Source organism: Dermacentor silvarum, chromosome 7, assembly GCF_013339745.2.
Source record: "Dermacentor silvarum isolate Dsil-2018 chromosome 7, BIME_Dsil_1.4, whole genome shotgun sequence".
Lineage (NCBI taxonomy): Eukaryota > Metazoa > Arthropoda > Arachnida > Ixodida > Ixodidae > Dermacentor > Dermacentor silvarum.
Genome location: NC_051160.1, coordinates 179,051,711 through 179,069,349, shown reverse-complemented (window position 1 = coordinate 179,069,349; position 17,639 = coordinate 179,051,711). Strand labels below are relative to the sequence as shown.

The window sequence follows — 17,639 nt, the reverse complement described above, 5'->3', positions numbered from 1 at the left end:
TGCAAGAACATGATGTGGAAGTACAACCAACACAGCTTCATTGTGGAATTTTAGATGAGACTGTAGATATAAATATTGCCCGAAGTTACTTCACAAATGATGCATGGCTTGCTGTGGCTAACACAGTGAGCATAAAAAGGTTGGCTCATCAGTGGCAGTGCGAAGCATGTCACAATGATTTGGATGAGTTCGACTCAATCTTGTGTGACTGGTGCCTTGCTTGGTTCCACTTGCCATGTGTGTCAATGAAGAGGCAGCCAAAGAAGAAATTATGGCAATGTCCTGGGTGTAAATAACTCTTGGATGCACCATGAAACATGGCTTGTGTAAGCATTCTACACAAGTACTCCGACAATCTTATGTTTAAAATTTGTCGCAGTTTCACCCGAAAGGCGAAGCACCAATTGCGATAGCAAATTAGTAGAGAGCTATACAGAGTAAGGATAGTAGTTTTATCAGCTGTATAAACTTGGACATGCAGCAGCACCAGCAACGTGCAGAACTGTTGTCGACGCCGTCGGCGTTTTGCCTGCGTTCGCACCGAACGCGCGCAGCGTTTTTATATAAATACGTATTTGGTGCCGCAGCTAAACGTCGCCTCCCCTCCCTCCCTCCCGTCCCTCCACAGCCTTTCGCGCGACGGAAAAGTTTGCGTTTGTTCTCTATATATGGAAAGGAGGAAAGAGACGCTTAATTCTGCAGCCTTTCAGGGAACACGGCCCAGAACGCGCGTTTGCTCTCCGACGTGCGTTTGCTCCCCGTGAAAGCGCGTCCCTCGCGCCCTTTCACTTGCACATACAGCGTCCGGAGCGCGGCGACGATTACATCGCCGTTGACATCATACGGAACCTAGCATGGTGAAACTGTGTGTATACTTTTACATTGAGGTAGGACATACGTATTGCATTTTGGAGTTTCGTACGGTGTCATCTGTGGAGTCAGAGCGGCCATTCGAGAAAGAAGACCTCACGTAAAATTGCTAAGGTACCAAACGTTCATTCGTCCCAAGCTGGAATACGCATGCGCAGTTTGGGACCCGTACCAGATTAACCTACAGAAATCTCTTGAGTCTGTTCAAAGCCGTGCTATTAGATTTGTCTTCTCAGATTATTCATACTATTCTAGCGTCACTTATCTAAAACATACGGCTAATCTTCCCAGTCTTGTGTCACGCAGAAAAATAGCGCGCCTGTCCCTCTACCACAAGTTTTATCACTCGTCTCTTGCTCACTCGATTATCGTACCTGCTCATCGCCTTTCGCTCCGCAACAGTCACTCTAAAGCTGTATACCCACCACCTGCGCGCACTACTGCGCACCTCAACTCATTTTTCATTTGAACAGCGAATGACTGGAATCATCTGCCCACCGACGCTGCGCACCACTCCGACTCGTGCCACTTCAAGTCATTCATCGAAGAACTCGTACAAATGTAACCCACCCCTCATGTAATACCCCATACCAGGGGCATTTGAGGTATCAATAAATAAATAAATAAATAAACCTCACGGCGACGACGACGGTGACGCCCACAGCAGAAATCTGCTTTGTAGTGTCCATGTAATTGCTTTCGCAATAACAAAGTACTGTTCCTGCCTATTTAAATGCATCTCAGATGTGTCCTGTTGTCTTATGAATGCATGCACCTGCCTGTTGCGCAGTTTAATTTTACATTTTTTTTTTTTTGCCTTAGAATGATTTGCTCAAGTTTGTAAACCAGCATTCCCAGTAGAATTCTGCAAAAGTTGAACAACATAAAAAAAAGTATATCCTCAGTAAAGGCTGCATTTCAGCTGGCAGCTAGCTGTCCATCTGTGCGCATGCATCAGTTGCAAGAAAAATCTGGGGACTTGCTTAACTTTGCGCCCGAACTGCATCACAGCAGTCGATGTAGAGTCCGTAATGGCAAAGCGGCAGTTTTTTGTCGGTGATAAGTCCGTGCACTGGGGCGCACTTAACATAATGTTTGTCACCGTTGTTCTACCAGGGCCAACGCGCCCGTCGCCTACATGTACGCGAGTAAACAAAAGTATACGGACCAGGAGTTATGCGATAAAGCCGATTTTTTCTCCCTACCTGTGAACACAACTTGAAATTGACGACTGCAGTCCAAACTTGGCATTGCGAACTTTTTAGTGTACTCGTCAATTCCAGTTTATGCTTGTTAATTACGAAGAAATTCAGTTTTTTCGGCGACCCTGTGGTCTGTATACTTTTGCTCACGGTTGGTGTAGAAGTTTGGAAACAAATTTACAGCGCCTTTGACCAATAAGTGCAAATGAAGGCGAAATATTACTAATGCAGCAGCAGTATTTCAAAGAAAAATATTATTAAACACGAGACGACCTCACAGTCGTAGTGCAATGCCTTTGTGCAGCTCCATGAAACACGAACTGCGGTGGCGTAGTGCGCACAGCTCGGCTAGAGATATGTTAAATTAAGGACTGCCGGCGTAACATCCGTCCCAAAGTTATAGACAGTGTTGAAGCGCCGGCAGAGTATCAACTGGTAATAAAGTGCCGGCTGCCGGCACATTATCCGGAAATGGTAAAATGCCGGCTGCCAGCAAAATATCCGAAACTGGTAGGATGCCGGCTGCCGGCAAAATATCCGGAACTGGTACAATGCCGGCTGCCGGCACAATATCCGTGCCCTAAAAATAAAGCTGACAATAACCGGCAAGGCAGATGAGCCCAACCATCAATAATTGTTGCGGTTAACACCAAAAAAAAAAAAAAATTCAGACATTGTTGACGAGAAACAAAGTGCAAAGTATTTCACTTACCGGAAAAAAGTGCTATCCAAACATGCGACGTACAAAGGCGCATCGAGAGCGAAGGCGGCGAACGCAGATCCCGCCATTGTGGTAGTAAACCGTTGGCAAAAACACACAATACAGCCGATGTCACAAAGCACTTATGCAAAATACATGGCAAACAGCATGGGCACAGCTAAATGACTCCAGCTGATATCAAATAAATGTATAGAACAGCTTAGAGCGGCACATAACTAGCACAATGTACGAACCCACGAACTAGACAATGCGTACGCCAGCGATCGTTTTTTCAAACTTCCTGCCTTTCTGCCTCCCAGTGTTTCCAGCACGGAATGGGATGCCTGACAAATTTAGAGCCTGTCTACTTGACGACCGCCAATGAAACGTTACTATTGACCCTTTTCGCAGAGCAGTTTGCTTTAGAGAAACGAGATGGCGCTCACGGCGGCGCGCCATACCTCTCCTCAGCGACCGCGCACGAATACGAAACCATTACTGCTTCTACCTTGCTTCTGTGCGATCAGCTGTCGGAAATGCAACTGAGTTTTCGCTAACACACTGTGCTCCAATCATGCTTGACTGAATCATGTGGATTGAAGACGTGTGCAGTAGTTGGCTGGAAAAATAGTGACTGGCATGTTAAGGAATAGAATGAATCTGTGTGGCCAAGTTCGCGGACCGCTGCTGCAACTGTCCGAACGTGTTACCGGCACTTCGTGATATACGGCTTTCCTCGAGGATACAGAAATTTGCTCATCCGCCAGCCTTGTATCGCTAACCTTCAATGAAAGGGCTTCATCCCCAGAACGTCGGCAAGAGTGAGTACCACTCGTCAAACAAAGACAAAGAGAGTAGCGCCGCTTCCTGTCATAGTAAGTGTCGCGCACGTTATCTATACACATCTGTCCCAAATGGCAGGAAAGCTTACGCCCACTCTATCACCGACGTATCAAGAATAAGTGAATTGGCGCACACTTGAATATATGCGCACTGTATAAGCACAAGGAATGACGGACTACACCGATGGCGCACGAATGGCCGAAGCTGAATGTTTCGTGATGCTCCACAAGGGTAATCGAGTTACTAGCTGTAATATATATTTGCTACAAAGTATTACAATGTACAAAATAGCTACGTTTCAAGCCTTGTGCGCAGCAAGAACAAATCTATCGGAACTGAGCACACCCGCGAGCGATTAGGCAGAAAATAATCAGATAGTTGCCGCACTGAGGAACTTCACTGAGTCAGAAATTGACAAGCCACTGATTCAAAATATTTGCCGAATAAAGAACAAAGAGCAAAACACACTAATCCTGACTGAATTCATGAGCGGAATGTTTGGATAGCTTGGCATACATATTTAGCCCCGCTTTTAGAACAAGCACCATATACGCTGCTTGCCCCGTTTTGACATAGCTTAATCAGCTCCGAAAGCGCTTTTGCATGTTCTCTGAAGCTGTGATCAAAGCTTCGTGTCGTCCACCTAGTCGCCATCTACGATATCTCCGAAAAGAGAGGTTTTCTAAGCCGCGCCGGCGTCATACACTTCCATTGTAAACAAGGAGGCAACGGAGGCAGTTGAGGCAACCAATGGACGCATCACCACGTGATCAAACATGGCAGCGCCCACGGGATCGCCGCGAAAAGGGTCAATAAGATTACCCTCAGTTCAGGGGCGTGGCCAGGGGGGGGGTTCAACACCCCCCCCCCCATGTACCCACCCTTTGTTCTCGTCGCTTCGCCCTGACATAATTCATGAAACCGGTGCTACTATCACAATTTCATTCCTGGGCGCTTCCGTTTGGGTTGGTAATTTACAGCGAATCATGTCTGCATATGGAAAAAACTGTCACGGTGTTTGTCAAGGCTTTGACACTCAGTGAAGTTTTGGGCGAGAATGTGGCGGCCGCATTCTGAAGCAACAAATGCGGCAGCCGCATTTTAGATGATGGCGAAAACGCTCGAGGCCCATTTACTTATATTTAGGTGCACGTTAAAGACCCCAGGTGGTCGAAATCTCCGGTATACATTTCTGCCGCTTCTCTGCATGTGCCGGTTAGGCCGCGCTCGCGCAGGATCTTAGTCTGCGCTTAGTCTGCGTAGGCTTAGTCTGCGATTGCGCCCCTACGGAAGACTGGTAATTACTGTTGTGTTGTTGAATCCCAAACCAGCAATTACGGAAGGCTGGTAGTTGCTGTTTTGTTGTGGAATCCCAAACCAGCAATGTACACACGAAGGGGTTGATGACAGCAGTGAAATTCCACCGACTCCCAACAGAATGCACGAAACAGACAGCCGACAAGCATGAATTACTGCTGTGCGCAGTACAGCGTAAGTAAACTTGTTGCAGGCGCTGACAGTTCTCGTCAGAGTTCACGCGTCCTGAGAAATTGATTATGTGCACTATGCACTGAACAAGATCGGAGTTCATTCCTGCATCACTAGTACACCAATCAGTCGAGATTCTGTGAGATACAAGGCCGCTTCCTGTTTGCACCGGCGTAAGTAAAGCAGGAATGAGTTGCACGCACTACTTAAAATGCGTACACATGCCACATCTATGCTGTGCGGTGAAATATGCTGTACAATTCTGAATCTGTCGACGTAAAGGCAAATGACGGCTGCACGCTCGCACACAGCGGAAACACAGCGGCCCATGCACTTGCCGCAGGAAATGCAACCCTCTCGTTTGAGGGAACAGGGCGACAAAAGCTTCGAAAAAAAAAAGCCTTACCCGTTTTTGCGCGTATTTAAATTTTCTAGCGCAAGACGCAGCGAAGAAGCTATTGCTATGAGAGTAGGTATAGCCTGGTCACACGTGCATTTTCACGCTTATAGCTGTCCTTGACTTGTGAAACGCACTTCGCCCCGATGAGGACGACGCCATCTACGCTTAACGGAAATTAACAATTAATGATGTCTTCTCCGATCGCACGGGTCGTCTCAATGATGCGTTTTCGAAGACTGGTCCATTCAGTGGCACGATGAGAGACCGTTGCTTCAAACGCCCACTGTACCTGTCGTACTTACTGTGTTTACTGAGCTTACTTTACTTTTTACTTAATTTCTTCACAAGCAAACGCACACGCGAGGAGGGGGGGGGGGCGGTCCCATGTCCTTGATATACATGTATAGAGTCTGCTTAAACTGGCGATATTTATTATCAATCACATGACGTAGAGGAAAGCAGAAGCTTGCCTCCCCCCCCCCCCCCCCCGTGTCGGGCCGGTGAACCCCCCCCCTCCAGAAAAAAAAATGTCTGGCTACGCCCCTGCTTCAGTTTGAAAACTGCGTGGCGGAGCGTGGCGCGTGGCGCTCGCCGCACGGTCGCCCCGACTTTCCAAGTGAAAGAGCGTGTCCCTTGCGCGCTTTCACTCGCACGTACAGCATACGGCGCACGGCGAGGATTTCATCGCCTTTCACGTCATACGGAACCTCACGGCGACGCCGACGGCAGAAATCCGCTTTGAGTGTCTATTTATTTATTTATTTATTTTATTTTCAATACTGTGAGCCCTTTCGGGCTGTTACAGGGTGGGATAATTCACAATACTAAGAGCGAATATACAAACAGTGTAATACAAGCAACACAATGAAAACTGAAAGTAAAAATGTATAAACACCATACAATAGCATAAACAAAACAGCAGCAGAAATATCGCAGTACAATGCCAAAAAACATTGAATTTAAACATATAATGATTCTAGGTTTCTTTCAAAATTCGCAAGCGAATTCATACCATCAAATATTTCTGAGTTAAGTTGGTTCCACTCTTCTATAGTTCTGACCAGAAACGAATGTTTGTAAACATCGACTCTAGGCACATAAGGTCTAACAACGTATGGGTGACAGGACCGAGGTGACACTCTGCCAGGAGGCCGCAACTAGAGTCCGGGATTTAGGTTTAACATGCCATTGTACAATTGATAAAAAAATTTTAGCCTGGCTATTTTCCTTCGTGAAGCTAAATCTGGAAGGTTTGCCTTATCAATCAATGCGGTAACAGATTCAGTTCTCTCGTACTTAGAAAAAATAAAGCGCACAGCAAGACGCTGTATACGCTCGATCTGATTTATTAGAGTTCGTCGATACGGGTCCCACACTATACTCGCGTACTCCAGGGTAGGTCGAACAATCGTAGTGTAAGCCTTCAGCTTTACGTCAGGGGACGCTTGCTTTAATTTCCGCCGAAGCATTCCCAGCTTTCGCTGTGCTGATCCACAAATGTTAGCAACATGTTCGTTCCAGCTTAAATTATGTGTGATGGTAACACCCAGATATTTCATCTTCAAGGTTCGTCGAATTTCCTTAAGTCCAATTTTGTAATTAAATTGCAATGGGGATTTTTTCGCTGTAACGCTCATGCAGACCGATTTATCAAAGTTAATTTCCATGTCGTATGCTGCACACCAATTAGAAATTACGTTTAGGGAATCATTTAGCAGGGATTGGTCGTGGACGCTCCTCACTCGACAAAACAACAGACAATCGTCCGCGAAAAGGCGAACCTCAATTAGTGGGTCCACATCTTTAGCAATATCGTTGATGTAAAGCAAAAATAGCAGGGGTCCTATTACAGATCCTTGGGGCACCCCAGAGGTGACAGGCAATGAAGCTGAGTACTCATCAGCTATTTCCACAAACTGCCGTCTGTTACACAAGTACGCCTCAATCCACTTTACCACCATGGGATTTATACCGTATGTTTTCAGTTTTTGAATAAGTTTTACGTGGCAGACTTTATCAAACGCTTTTGAGAAATCTAGAGCAATAACGTCAACTTGCTCTTTCTGGTTTATAGTATCTGCAAAATACTGAATTGTTTCAAAAAGCTGCGTAACGGTTGATAAGCGCCTTCGGAAACCATGTTGTTTAGCATAGAATAAATTGTCTTCGGCATACTGAGCCAGATATTTGTTAATTACATGTTCAAGTAGTTTGCATACGGTGCATGTTATCGAGATGGGACGATAATTACTTAATTTTAGCTTGTCTCCAGCTTTGAAGATCGGAACAACGCGGGCAACTAACCAGTCATCTGGCAAGGCACCCATTTCGAGGGAAGCAGTGAATATTTCTACTAAAAAATTAGAAACCCATTCACAATAACGTTTCAGAAACGCATTCGGTATTTTATCGGGACCAGAACTTTTCCTCACATCTAGATTTAGAAGTAGTGCTACGATTCCGTCTTTAGAAATAATGAAGTCACTACTACGTTCTTCATTTACCCCAGCTTCTTCTACCAGATATTCTTTCTTAGAGGAAAACACAGTGACAAAGTAGTTGTTAAAAGCCTCAGCCATTCTCACCGGTTCGCTACAGACGGTTTCATTGACTAAAACACCATGTATCGTTGGCTTTGAAGAAGATAAGTACCTCCAGAATTTTTTCGGGTTATGAGCCATGTAATCAGTCAGCGTAGACGAAAAGAAACGAGTTCGGGCATCTTTCAGCTCTCTTTGTATCTGGGTGCCAAGCGCCGAAATCGTTGCCGCTATCTTTGGAACTTTTTTTCGAGCACGTCGCAGTCGGCGCTTTAAATGAATAATATTGCGGGTTACCCACGGGTTGGCCCTTTCTATTCGCTTAACTTTCCTGGGAACAAACCGAGATAAACAATGTGATACCAGGGACTTAAAGTGCTCCCACAATTTATTTACATCTTTTTCCCGTGGAAGCATGTCGAAACCTATTTCCAGAGCATCCAGAATTGATGCGTCATCAGCTCGTTGAAAATCGTACACGTATGCTGTTCGGGCTTTAGTTAATTTTTCGTTTGTCGCACTATCGTTTGTCGCACTATATAATTGCTATCGCAATTAAAATATGAATTCACACGTTGCAAAGCAAATGCATTCAGAGCAAGCGGTCGTTGAGCCTGGAGAACACGGTTTTCGGGCCGACAGCGACGGCAGCACCACGGCGCGAGAGGAGACGGAAAGGTGACACATTCTCGCGCGCGGCTTGGGCGGGGCTTGCAAACAGAAGCTCATCTAGAAGCGTTGCACCGAAGTGATCGAACCGCGCTGGCTGCTCTGTGACACCGCTGCGATCACAGCCACCGTGATGCGATCACTTTGACACTAGGGAGCCTACATGCAACGCCGTTTTAGGGTGGTGACAGCCTTTGTAAGGGCACTCGCCGCCGCCAACTAAATTGGCCTGTGGCCAATCGGTGGCACATTTGTGCCCCAGATTGGCCTAAATCTGGGGCACAAAATGGCGAAAGACCAGCCGACAGACCACATTTCGCGCAACCCTTGGTGACGTGAAATGAATTAACTTTGCCCTCAGCAGCCAGAGACAAATGGCGCGTCTGAGCACTGTACACGACACGTCTACATTTTAGTTAAACAGGCTAGTAAGGACAGTCTTTATTACATCGTCAGCAGCAGCCTATATTTTATGTCCACTGCAGGACGAAGGCCTCTCCCTGCGATCTCCAATTACCCCTGTCTTGCGCTAGCGTATTCCAACTTGCACCTGCAAATTTCCTAACTTCATCATCCCATCTGGTTTTCTGCCAACCTCGACTGCGCTTCCCTTCTCTTGGTATTCATTCTGTAACCCTAATGGTCCACCCGTTATCCATCCTACGCATTACATGGCCTGCCCAGTTCCATTTCTTCCACTTAATGTCAACTAGTTATCGGCGATCCCCGTCTTTATTACAGCACACTTCTAAAAGCATCCTTTTTATATTATGTACAACTGGAAGGAAATGACAATGCTTAATACAGTTCACGTTCTTGGCGTGAGATAATGCTACCACGAGCACGCCATCGTGCCTTTTAACTTCTTGCTTTATATGTGTCGCACGACGTGCAATAAAAGAGGAAGTTTGGTGTGTTAAAATAAAAGGAAAATGCAACTAGTATATTAAAGATGTATGCAGGTTTCTTGTGCGCATTGGCGCAAAACTAAATTAAAGAAATTTAATAGATCGCGTGCCGACATGAGTATATCAGAGCGTGACAAAAAAAAAAGGCAGAAAGACTGGGGACCAAAATGGCTACCCACCAAATTTGGCGGTAAATAGCGGTCAAAATCTTGGTGTTGTCACCACCCTAAAACGGCGTTGCATGTAGGCTTCCTATTTGACACCGGCGTTTCGCTCCTGCTGTCAGCCCCGGCATACTGCGCGAGCGTGGAATAATGGTTTCCAGGCGTCGTGTGTGCTCGCTGGGTTGCAAACGATAATAAACCTTTGATTGTAGAGGTTCCGGTGTGAAATTATTCAACAATGAAGCCAGCTTGTTATGTTACTTCTTATGAGTTGGTTTATCTGTGGCGTCTTTTAAAAATAACATTCCGTTTGGCATTTTATGCACTTTTAGACAAAAACATCTAAAAAAGTTATTGAGCTAGACACTATGAATGCGTTTAACAAAATAGACTAAACAGTAGTAGTGAGTTGTTACCGTGGATAGAACATATACTAGTATATTTTAGGCGCTTAGGCTATGTTTAGAAGAAATTCTTTTTGCAGTCTTGTCGTAGACCAAGACGTCTATAGCCGTTTGTAACCATTTCAAGACGTTTTTAAGAGGTTTTGTGTTTCGTGGCTTTAGCGCAACGTTGAAACTTCGGCTACTTTGCTGCCTTATCATTTGCCCTTGCAGAGGTTGCAATTATTTAAAGGGCCCCTAAACTACCTCAGATATTTTTGAACATTTCAAGTAAACACGCCCATCGAGTTCAGAATGCCGTCACGATCAACGATGCAAACGCTGCGGCGCTACGCGCCGCAGGCGCGTCACAAAAGGAAAAAAACAATGCTGTCCTCCTCTCCTGGCCTTTCCGGTATCCCCAGCGGTCGTCACGATGTCAGCAGGGTGAATCTGGTGATGTCATGCAGCGTCGGTGACGATGCCCATTGGTCGAACAAGAACCTACGACTTCACGACTTCGGTTTTTCTGCTAGCAGGTACGCGCGCTCCCTGCTCTTCCATGTCGTGTTGCTCGCTTGTGCGCCCTTGCGAATCGGTAATTACAGTCCGCGACGTAAGTGCCAAATCGCTCGCGTTCCAACACAGTCGTGCTTAGCAGTCTGATTAGCTGCGCGAACAGAGTGCAACAGTGTTGGCCTTTCTAGACGTGCGCGACACAGGGTCCATAGCGGCACGCTTCGCATGAGCGCGGGCCGGCACTGAAGCAACAGCGGGTAGCCGAGAAGCGCTGAGTCGCGGCTAAAGCCCGTCCACGTTACCGGCACGGTAACTCGCCGCACGCCGTTTGCCATTCGCGGGCCGCCGTTCGACAGCGGTTTTGCTCGCGAACGGTGAGATTTCCTTGCTGTAGACAGGATGAGACCGAGCTCATTTGTGCGGCAGCGTCACCTCTGCTGATCGCTCGACGGCGCCGATATCGTGGCTAGGCCTTTTCCGGTTCACTTCAAATCTAAAGCGGATGGCGCTTTGGAATGAATTACCAACGCTCACAAGCCGCAATATTTTCTTATCGTTGTTGTCGCTCTTCGCAATAATTGTACACAAAGAAGAAAAATACGCTGATATTAGGAGCGCCGTCCGCTGCGATGCGAGCACAGCCGAGCCGTTCGTTTCCCGTCGGTAGCCGTGCGCTGCAGCTGAGCTCGACAAGTATCGGAGCTCTCGTTCACGTTAAACGTTTAACAGCGGATATTGTTTTATTGCGATAGCAATTATATGGACACTCAAAAGCAGATTTCTGCCGTCGGCGTCGCCGTCGCCGTCGCCGTGAGGTTCCGTATGACGTCATTTGGAGAAGAAATCGTCGCCGCGCGCCGAACGCTGTATGTGCGAGTGAAAGGGCGCGAGGGGCGCGTCTTTCACGGGGAGTGAACGCACGGCGGAGAACAAACGCGCGTTCTGCGCCGTGCTCGCTTAAGGGCTGCAGAAGTAGGCGTCTCTTTTCTCCTTTACAATCACCATATATGTAGAGCAAACGCACCTTCTTCCGACGCGCGAGAAGCCGTGGGGAGGGGGAGGGAAGGGAGGCGACGTTTAGCTGCGGCACCAAGTGCCTATTTATATCACAGGCTCCGGCAACAGTCACCAACGCCGCACGCATTTTGAGCGAACGCGGGCAAAACGCCGATGGCGTCGACAACAGTTCTGCGTGTTGCCGATGCTGCTGCATGTCTAAGTTTATACAGCTGATAAAGCTAATATCATTACTCCGTATAGCTCTCTACAAATTTGCTATCGCAATTGATGCTTCGCCTTTCAGGTGAAACTGCGACCACTTTTTTCATAAAATGTACAATTTATGCATCGCTTTATCTAGCGGAAATGATTTTGCTTGGAACAGAAGCTGGAGCTTATGTTTTCGTCGCTGGCGGCGGAGAGAGAGAGAGAAACAACTTTATTGAAAAAAATGTCGCAGTTTCGCCCGAAAGGCGAAGCATTGCTTGCGATAGCAAATTAGTAGAGAGCTATTCGGAGTAGGGATAGTGGTTTTATCGGCTGCATAAACTTGGACACATTCGCTTACTAACTGAATTAACAATCGTGGTGTCAGCGCGCACAAGCAAGCATGAATAGATCACACTGAATGACCGCAGCCAACGACTGTCAAAACGCTGGCAGCAAGCGCAGGTTCGCGCGGTCTATCGCTTCAACGGAAACTGAGCGGCGAATGCACAGCGCATACAAAGGTCAGAGCCGTGTGGAGATAAGAGACAGTGCGGGCGACCGGCACCGCCGGGCAAAGGGCAGAGAAGTTGTTGGCAGAGGAGAAGCTGCCCCCCCCCCCCTCTTCCCGTTTCTTGCTTTCGCGTGGGAGATTGAGTAGCAAGATACGCCTTTGGTGCCGGAGCACAGCGCCGCCCCGCCTCCCTCCCTCCCATACCCCCACGGCCTTTTGCGTGACAGTCGCGTTAGCTTTCCACCGTGCGTTCGCTCTCCGTGATCGCGCACGTCCCCCACGCGCTTTCGCTCGCGCATACGGCGCGCGGCGACGATTTTATCGCCCTTGGAATCTATACGAAACCTCACGGCAGAAATCCGGTTGAAATGTCCATATAATTGCTATCGCAATAATAAAGATCGTGCTTGGCTGTTGTGGGTGGAGCCCCTCTTCCAGGGCCCCACTGGCTATTGCGGCGCGCCGGGCCTGGTCGAGGCTTCCCAAGTACAGTTCGGAGGGAGACGCGCAGCTTCGCGCGTCGTCGATTAGGCCCGTTGATCGTGCAGCGGGCGGTGCGCCGGCCGAAATGCCGTATACTTTGGACACCTCTCGCGCGGCAGACGTTCTACGGCTCTGAAGGTCGGTTCACCGTCGGTAGAGTTTACTAGAACTTTTGAGTGGCGCGACTGGCTGTCGTGGAGAGGGCCTCCGCGTGTGGAATGTTGGCGGTGGCGCTGCAGTCAACAGCACTTCGCCGCTCTGCTCCGTTCGCTTGCAGCCTGCCGCGCAGCGCATAGTCGGCGCGCACAGAAATTTCGCTAGTGCTCGCGCGGTGTGAAATCGATCGTTGCTTCTGAGCGAAAAAAAATATCCCGTAAAATTCACTTTAATTCCCCCCTCCCACGCCCAACGCTTACACCCGTGATCGTGTATAAGGCACTAGTTCCTGCGCCCAATGTCCTCACGATTATTTACATAAGAGCAAGTAACGTGCAGTAATCTTGCTCTGCAACGCGTGCCGCGATCACCTGCGTACGCTTTCGTTCGCGTCGTTAGCGCAGCTCAGTTACAGAAGCGTGCGATTTATAGTAAAGCCAGGGCAAGTGTTTTCTATTAGTATTGCGCTTCCAATTCACGTATCCAATAATCATTTCACATGCGATGCCCACGGTGTATGCGAACTTTGTGCACTGCTACCCAGTCTTAAAAGCAGCAATGCCCCAAAAACACGAATGCACAGGAAGGAACGTAACACATTTTATTTACAAATACTGCACGCCCAGTGTTCCCCTACATAATCCTGCAGCGCAGGTTTTCTACATACGACTCATTTTTAAATGCTGCTGTGCTTTTCTACGTGCATAGTCACGAGACTTGTTAATGCCCTTGACAAAAAAATGCAGCCTCGTTACTAGATAAAATGTGATTAAATTTAAAGAAAGCTCCTTGCAGTGTTGATCGCATCCAATTTGATTCAGGCCCTTTTTGCTCACAAGGGCCAGCACATCCATAATGCTGTCATGCTGCAGCTCTGCAGTGCTGAAACGTCCCGTGAAGATGTCCTCAAGCTCACTAATAAACTTGAAGAGGCTCAGAGAGGGGTACAGCAAGCTACCAAAACCACATGTGCTTGTGCAGTTGGAAGCGTTTAAACGTTTGCGTCAGGAGCAGGCAAGAGTAGCTGGTCCATGCACACATGGCACTTGGTTTTCAAGATGCATTTCCGAGCAACGTATCCTGCAACGTAGTTAGTCAACGTTGAATCGCTCCTTTGAGTATTATAGGAATGCGTTGTCATGTCTCCTTTAGTCTCAAGTGCGGCCTCTGCTCCGTCCAGATCACCCATGTTGATGAGCATGTCAATAACTTGCTGCTGTTTTTGGCAACCTGCTGTCTAGTCCTTAACTGACAGAAGCGAGTTGATCACATCTTCAGGCACATTTGATCCAGTGACGCTCTTTGCCAAATTATAATAATTTAGGCTATTTATAGTTATCAGGAATTGCTGTGGGCTTGGGCGGGCATTGCAGCCTCATGTTAACATTATCGGCTCAGTGCCCGCAGTATCGATGAACTGCACTTGACAGTAGCAGGCTTCCCGACGATGCGGCTAGCGCGCGCCGCCGTAGCAGTCGACGCGGTTCAAGATAACGCGCCTCGACCGTCTGCGCCTGCGCGAGCTACTTCCGGCACCTGACTCCAGCGCTCGGAGCATCGCGATGAAATGCGCTCCGAGATTTCCCCTAAGTGTGAAACAGACTGTACACGCAAAATTGCCGCGCAACTCGCCGCTCGAGGCACTTTGCGTGTATTCGCAGGCTTCTTTAACACTCGGAAAACACTTTTATGTAGCACGTATAATTGCAACAGAAAGCTGTATCGGGATTTTCATGTCTCTCTACAATTTTCTCGTTGACACGTTTATAATATTTTGTAAGTTTCATTATTAAGACTTATTAGGTAATAAGACAGAATGCAAAAAATAATCTGAGTATCTTCAAGCGACGGCAAACAACATTATCTCGGTTCTCTCCAACTACGTCGCATTTGCATATTTTAAAATCTTGGTGCAAGATAGTTGGGACCCCATGTATAGTATACGTTACGGGCACTGCATGCACACATCTGTGCTTCATGCATATCACGACGCACCCAGTCTCTTAATTCGCTTTCATGACAAGCTTTGGCATGTGAACTCTTGTGTTGAGTGCAGCTCCATAAACCACAAGAGAAGACATTTTGGCCACGCTATTATAATGTCGCTTTCAACAGATCGAAAAGGGCAGACGAGCTATCAAAAAAAACAACGAAACGCAGCCTTACGCGCTCTCCTTCCAAATTAACGCTACAAAAGGTAATACCTGCAACTTACGAGTAAATGTGGACGTCCGTAGGAGGTGAAATCCGGAGGCTGGAAATGTCAATTTTTCCCGAACAAGAAGTGCAGCGCCATAGAAACCGTGCGAAGCTGCGCCGACCAAGCAGCCACTAAACGTCTCTTCCCGCCAAAAGCTCCCCCGAAAAGCCACCATCTACGCGCCTACCTGTTGCCGGTTCCTCCCCGTGAATGCTGCCTGAACCGACTGCCACAGACGGTTGAGGCGACCTCCTTTATTCTTTCGCTCCCCAATCCCGTGCCCCCAAGTCGGAAGTCGACTAGGCGGCGACTTCTATTCGGTGGGCGGGGGCATCCTATATGATCGGCCAGCAGCGTCAGGCCAGCGTGAAGCCGACGTCTCTGGCCAGCCAAAACTTTCGTGCTCGGCATTATGCAGCCCTATATACGCATCCGGGCCAGCATCCATGACCAAGCCAGCGCCGACTGGGTCGGCAAGATAAGTCGGCCTTTTTACGGCCCAGGCTCTTCAAGTCGACATGATCGGCTCCCAGCGATCTGCCGAGCACCACCCGATGCGATGGTTGGCCCTCGGCCAATTTTGCTTGGGGTATTGGTTTCATCAGCTCGGGTACGGGAGGTGTTACCTTGATATTGGTGTCTGTTCTTGCAAATGGATTTGATCGTGTTTGTTGTTGTTGTGTTCTTTTTTTTTTGCACTATTGCCAAGTTTTGGTTCTGGCACTTAAATGTGTGTGCGCGCGCGCAAGTAATGTCAAAGCATGTGTTAAATGGTTGCATGATAAAAGTAGATAAGATTCTCTAAAAATATGGCGTGGCAGATTGGGTGTGCGGAAATAGGATATGGCACTGCGCACACTTAAAAGAGTGGTTGGCTGCAATAAACGCTCTTTTAGTTTGTTTTTGTTATCAATCTTTCTACCCTATTGGTTGTTGTTGTTACAGTACTTGGTGTCTTTGTATTGATCCATCTGTATTGTATGTATACTTGTATTAGTTGAATGTATTTACTCACTCCTGCTAGGGCCTCCTGATGGCCGGCAGTATTCTCTATATAAATAAATGAATAAAAATTTCAGTTTTAAGTCGGCGCTCAACGGGTGCGCGGTGTCTTATTCGTCTGTGTGTTTTTTATGCTGCGCTCTCCCCGTTACTTCACTGGTCCACTCCAGATGCTCCATGTTGAGATTTTCACTCCATAAATCTTCTAGCCCGGCCGTGGCTGCGCATGTCGCGCCCTGTCTTGGAGGCAGTCTGCGGCGGGTGCAAGAGCGAGTGCGCCGAGATGCTGGTGGCTTCAAGTGCGCTGTCCATGTGCGGGAGGTTGCGCAATCAAGTTTCTGAGATGCGAGAGGCAGCACGAAGCGTTCGCTCGCCACCTGCTTACGCTCCTAATCACGGCAGCGTTGTGAGAGCGAGTGTCAGCGGTCATCGAGTGAGATCTGTTAATGTTTGCAGGTGCTTGCATGACACCGCTTGTTAATTTAATTAGTGTAACTAATATTGATTGCAATTCATACGACTGATAAAACTACGACCCTTAAGCCGTGCAGTTTTCTGGTACTTTCCTAATGCTATCAATGTTTCACATTTCGAGCGCTACTGCAACATATTATCAACGAACAAATAAGTATCATTGAGAAGACTTTGCCAAAATTTATGACGTCAATGAGTGTTGCCGCCGGTCACGCATTTTTCGTAAAACAAGCCGTTTATGCATGTCTGCTGTGTCACACAGGTGGAGCCTGGCGCTAGTGAGGCGCACGAGTTCACGATCGTCTTCCTGCTGAAGGGCGTCTACAAGATGGAACTCAGCTGCCGTGCCCAACAGGAGCAACTGTCCAGGGACAACGAGCGCGTGTGGAAGTGCTGCCCGCCCATCGAAGTCACCGTGGCGCCACAGCAGCAATAAAGCGCCCTATGTTGTTGCACCGGTGTTCCTGACTGTCGTGAATTACTTCGACATCGCCTGTGCCTGTCTGTCATTCTTGCACAAATATAACATTGCCTATGGTTCTTCCGAGTCCATGTCTTCGGTCTATAGTGCAGCGTTTCACGGGACACTCTTCACGGTTGGTACGTATGGGGTCGGGCGCCGTCTGGGAAAGGAATACGCATAGGTAGGTGGCAGAAGACAGTTTATTTTCTACAAAAGACGAAGGTGAGTGTTACAAAAAGGATCATGAGATGGCGCACCATTCCGTATGTATAGTGTTTACACACTGGCCGCGCGCCCCTTCTGAAACCTCCGCTTCCAGGGCAGCTGGATGGATGGATGGTTGAGGCTGAACCCTTTAAATCGGGCGGTGGCATACGCCACCTAGCCATGACTACTAACATATTTTGTACTTTGCGGTGGGTGAAATTTCACCCCTGCCTTCATTTTATCCACCA

The 17,639-nt window shown here is 47.8% G+C and overlaps 1 protein-coding gene across 1 annotated transcript in view; it reads left to right on the top strand.

The window, feature by feature from the left end:
* The window catches only part of LOC119459367 (trafficking protein particle complex subunit 9-like), a gene marked incomplete at its 5' end in the record, with an annotated part of 439,675 nt that extends 422,411 nt beyond the window's left edge, over positions 1 to 17,264 (top strand). The window contains one exon of the mRNA XM_049671685.1: positions 16,984 to 17,264. Coding sequence (XP_049527642.1) covers positions 16,984 to 17,157 — 174 coding nt within the window. The remainder of the gene's footprint in view (positions 1 to 16,983) is intronic.
* Between the last annotated feature and the right edge of the window lie 375 nt (positions 17,265 to 17,639).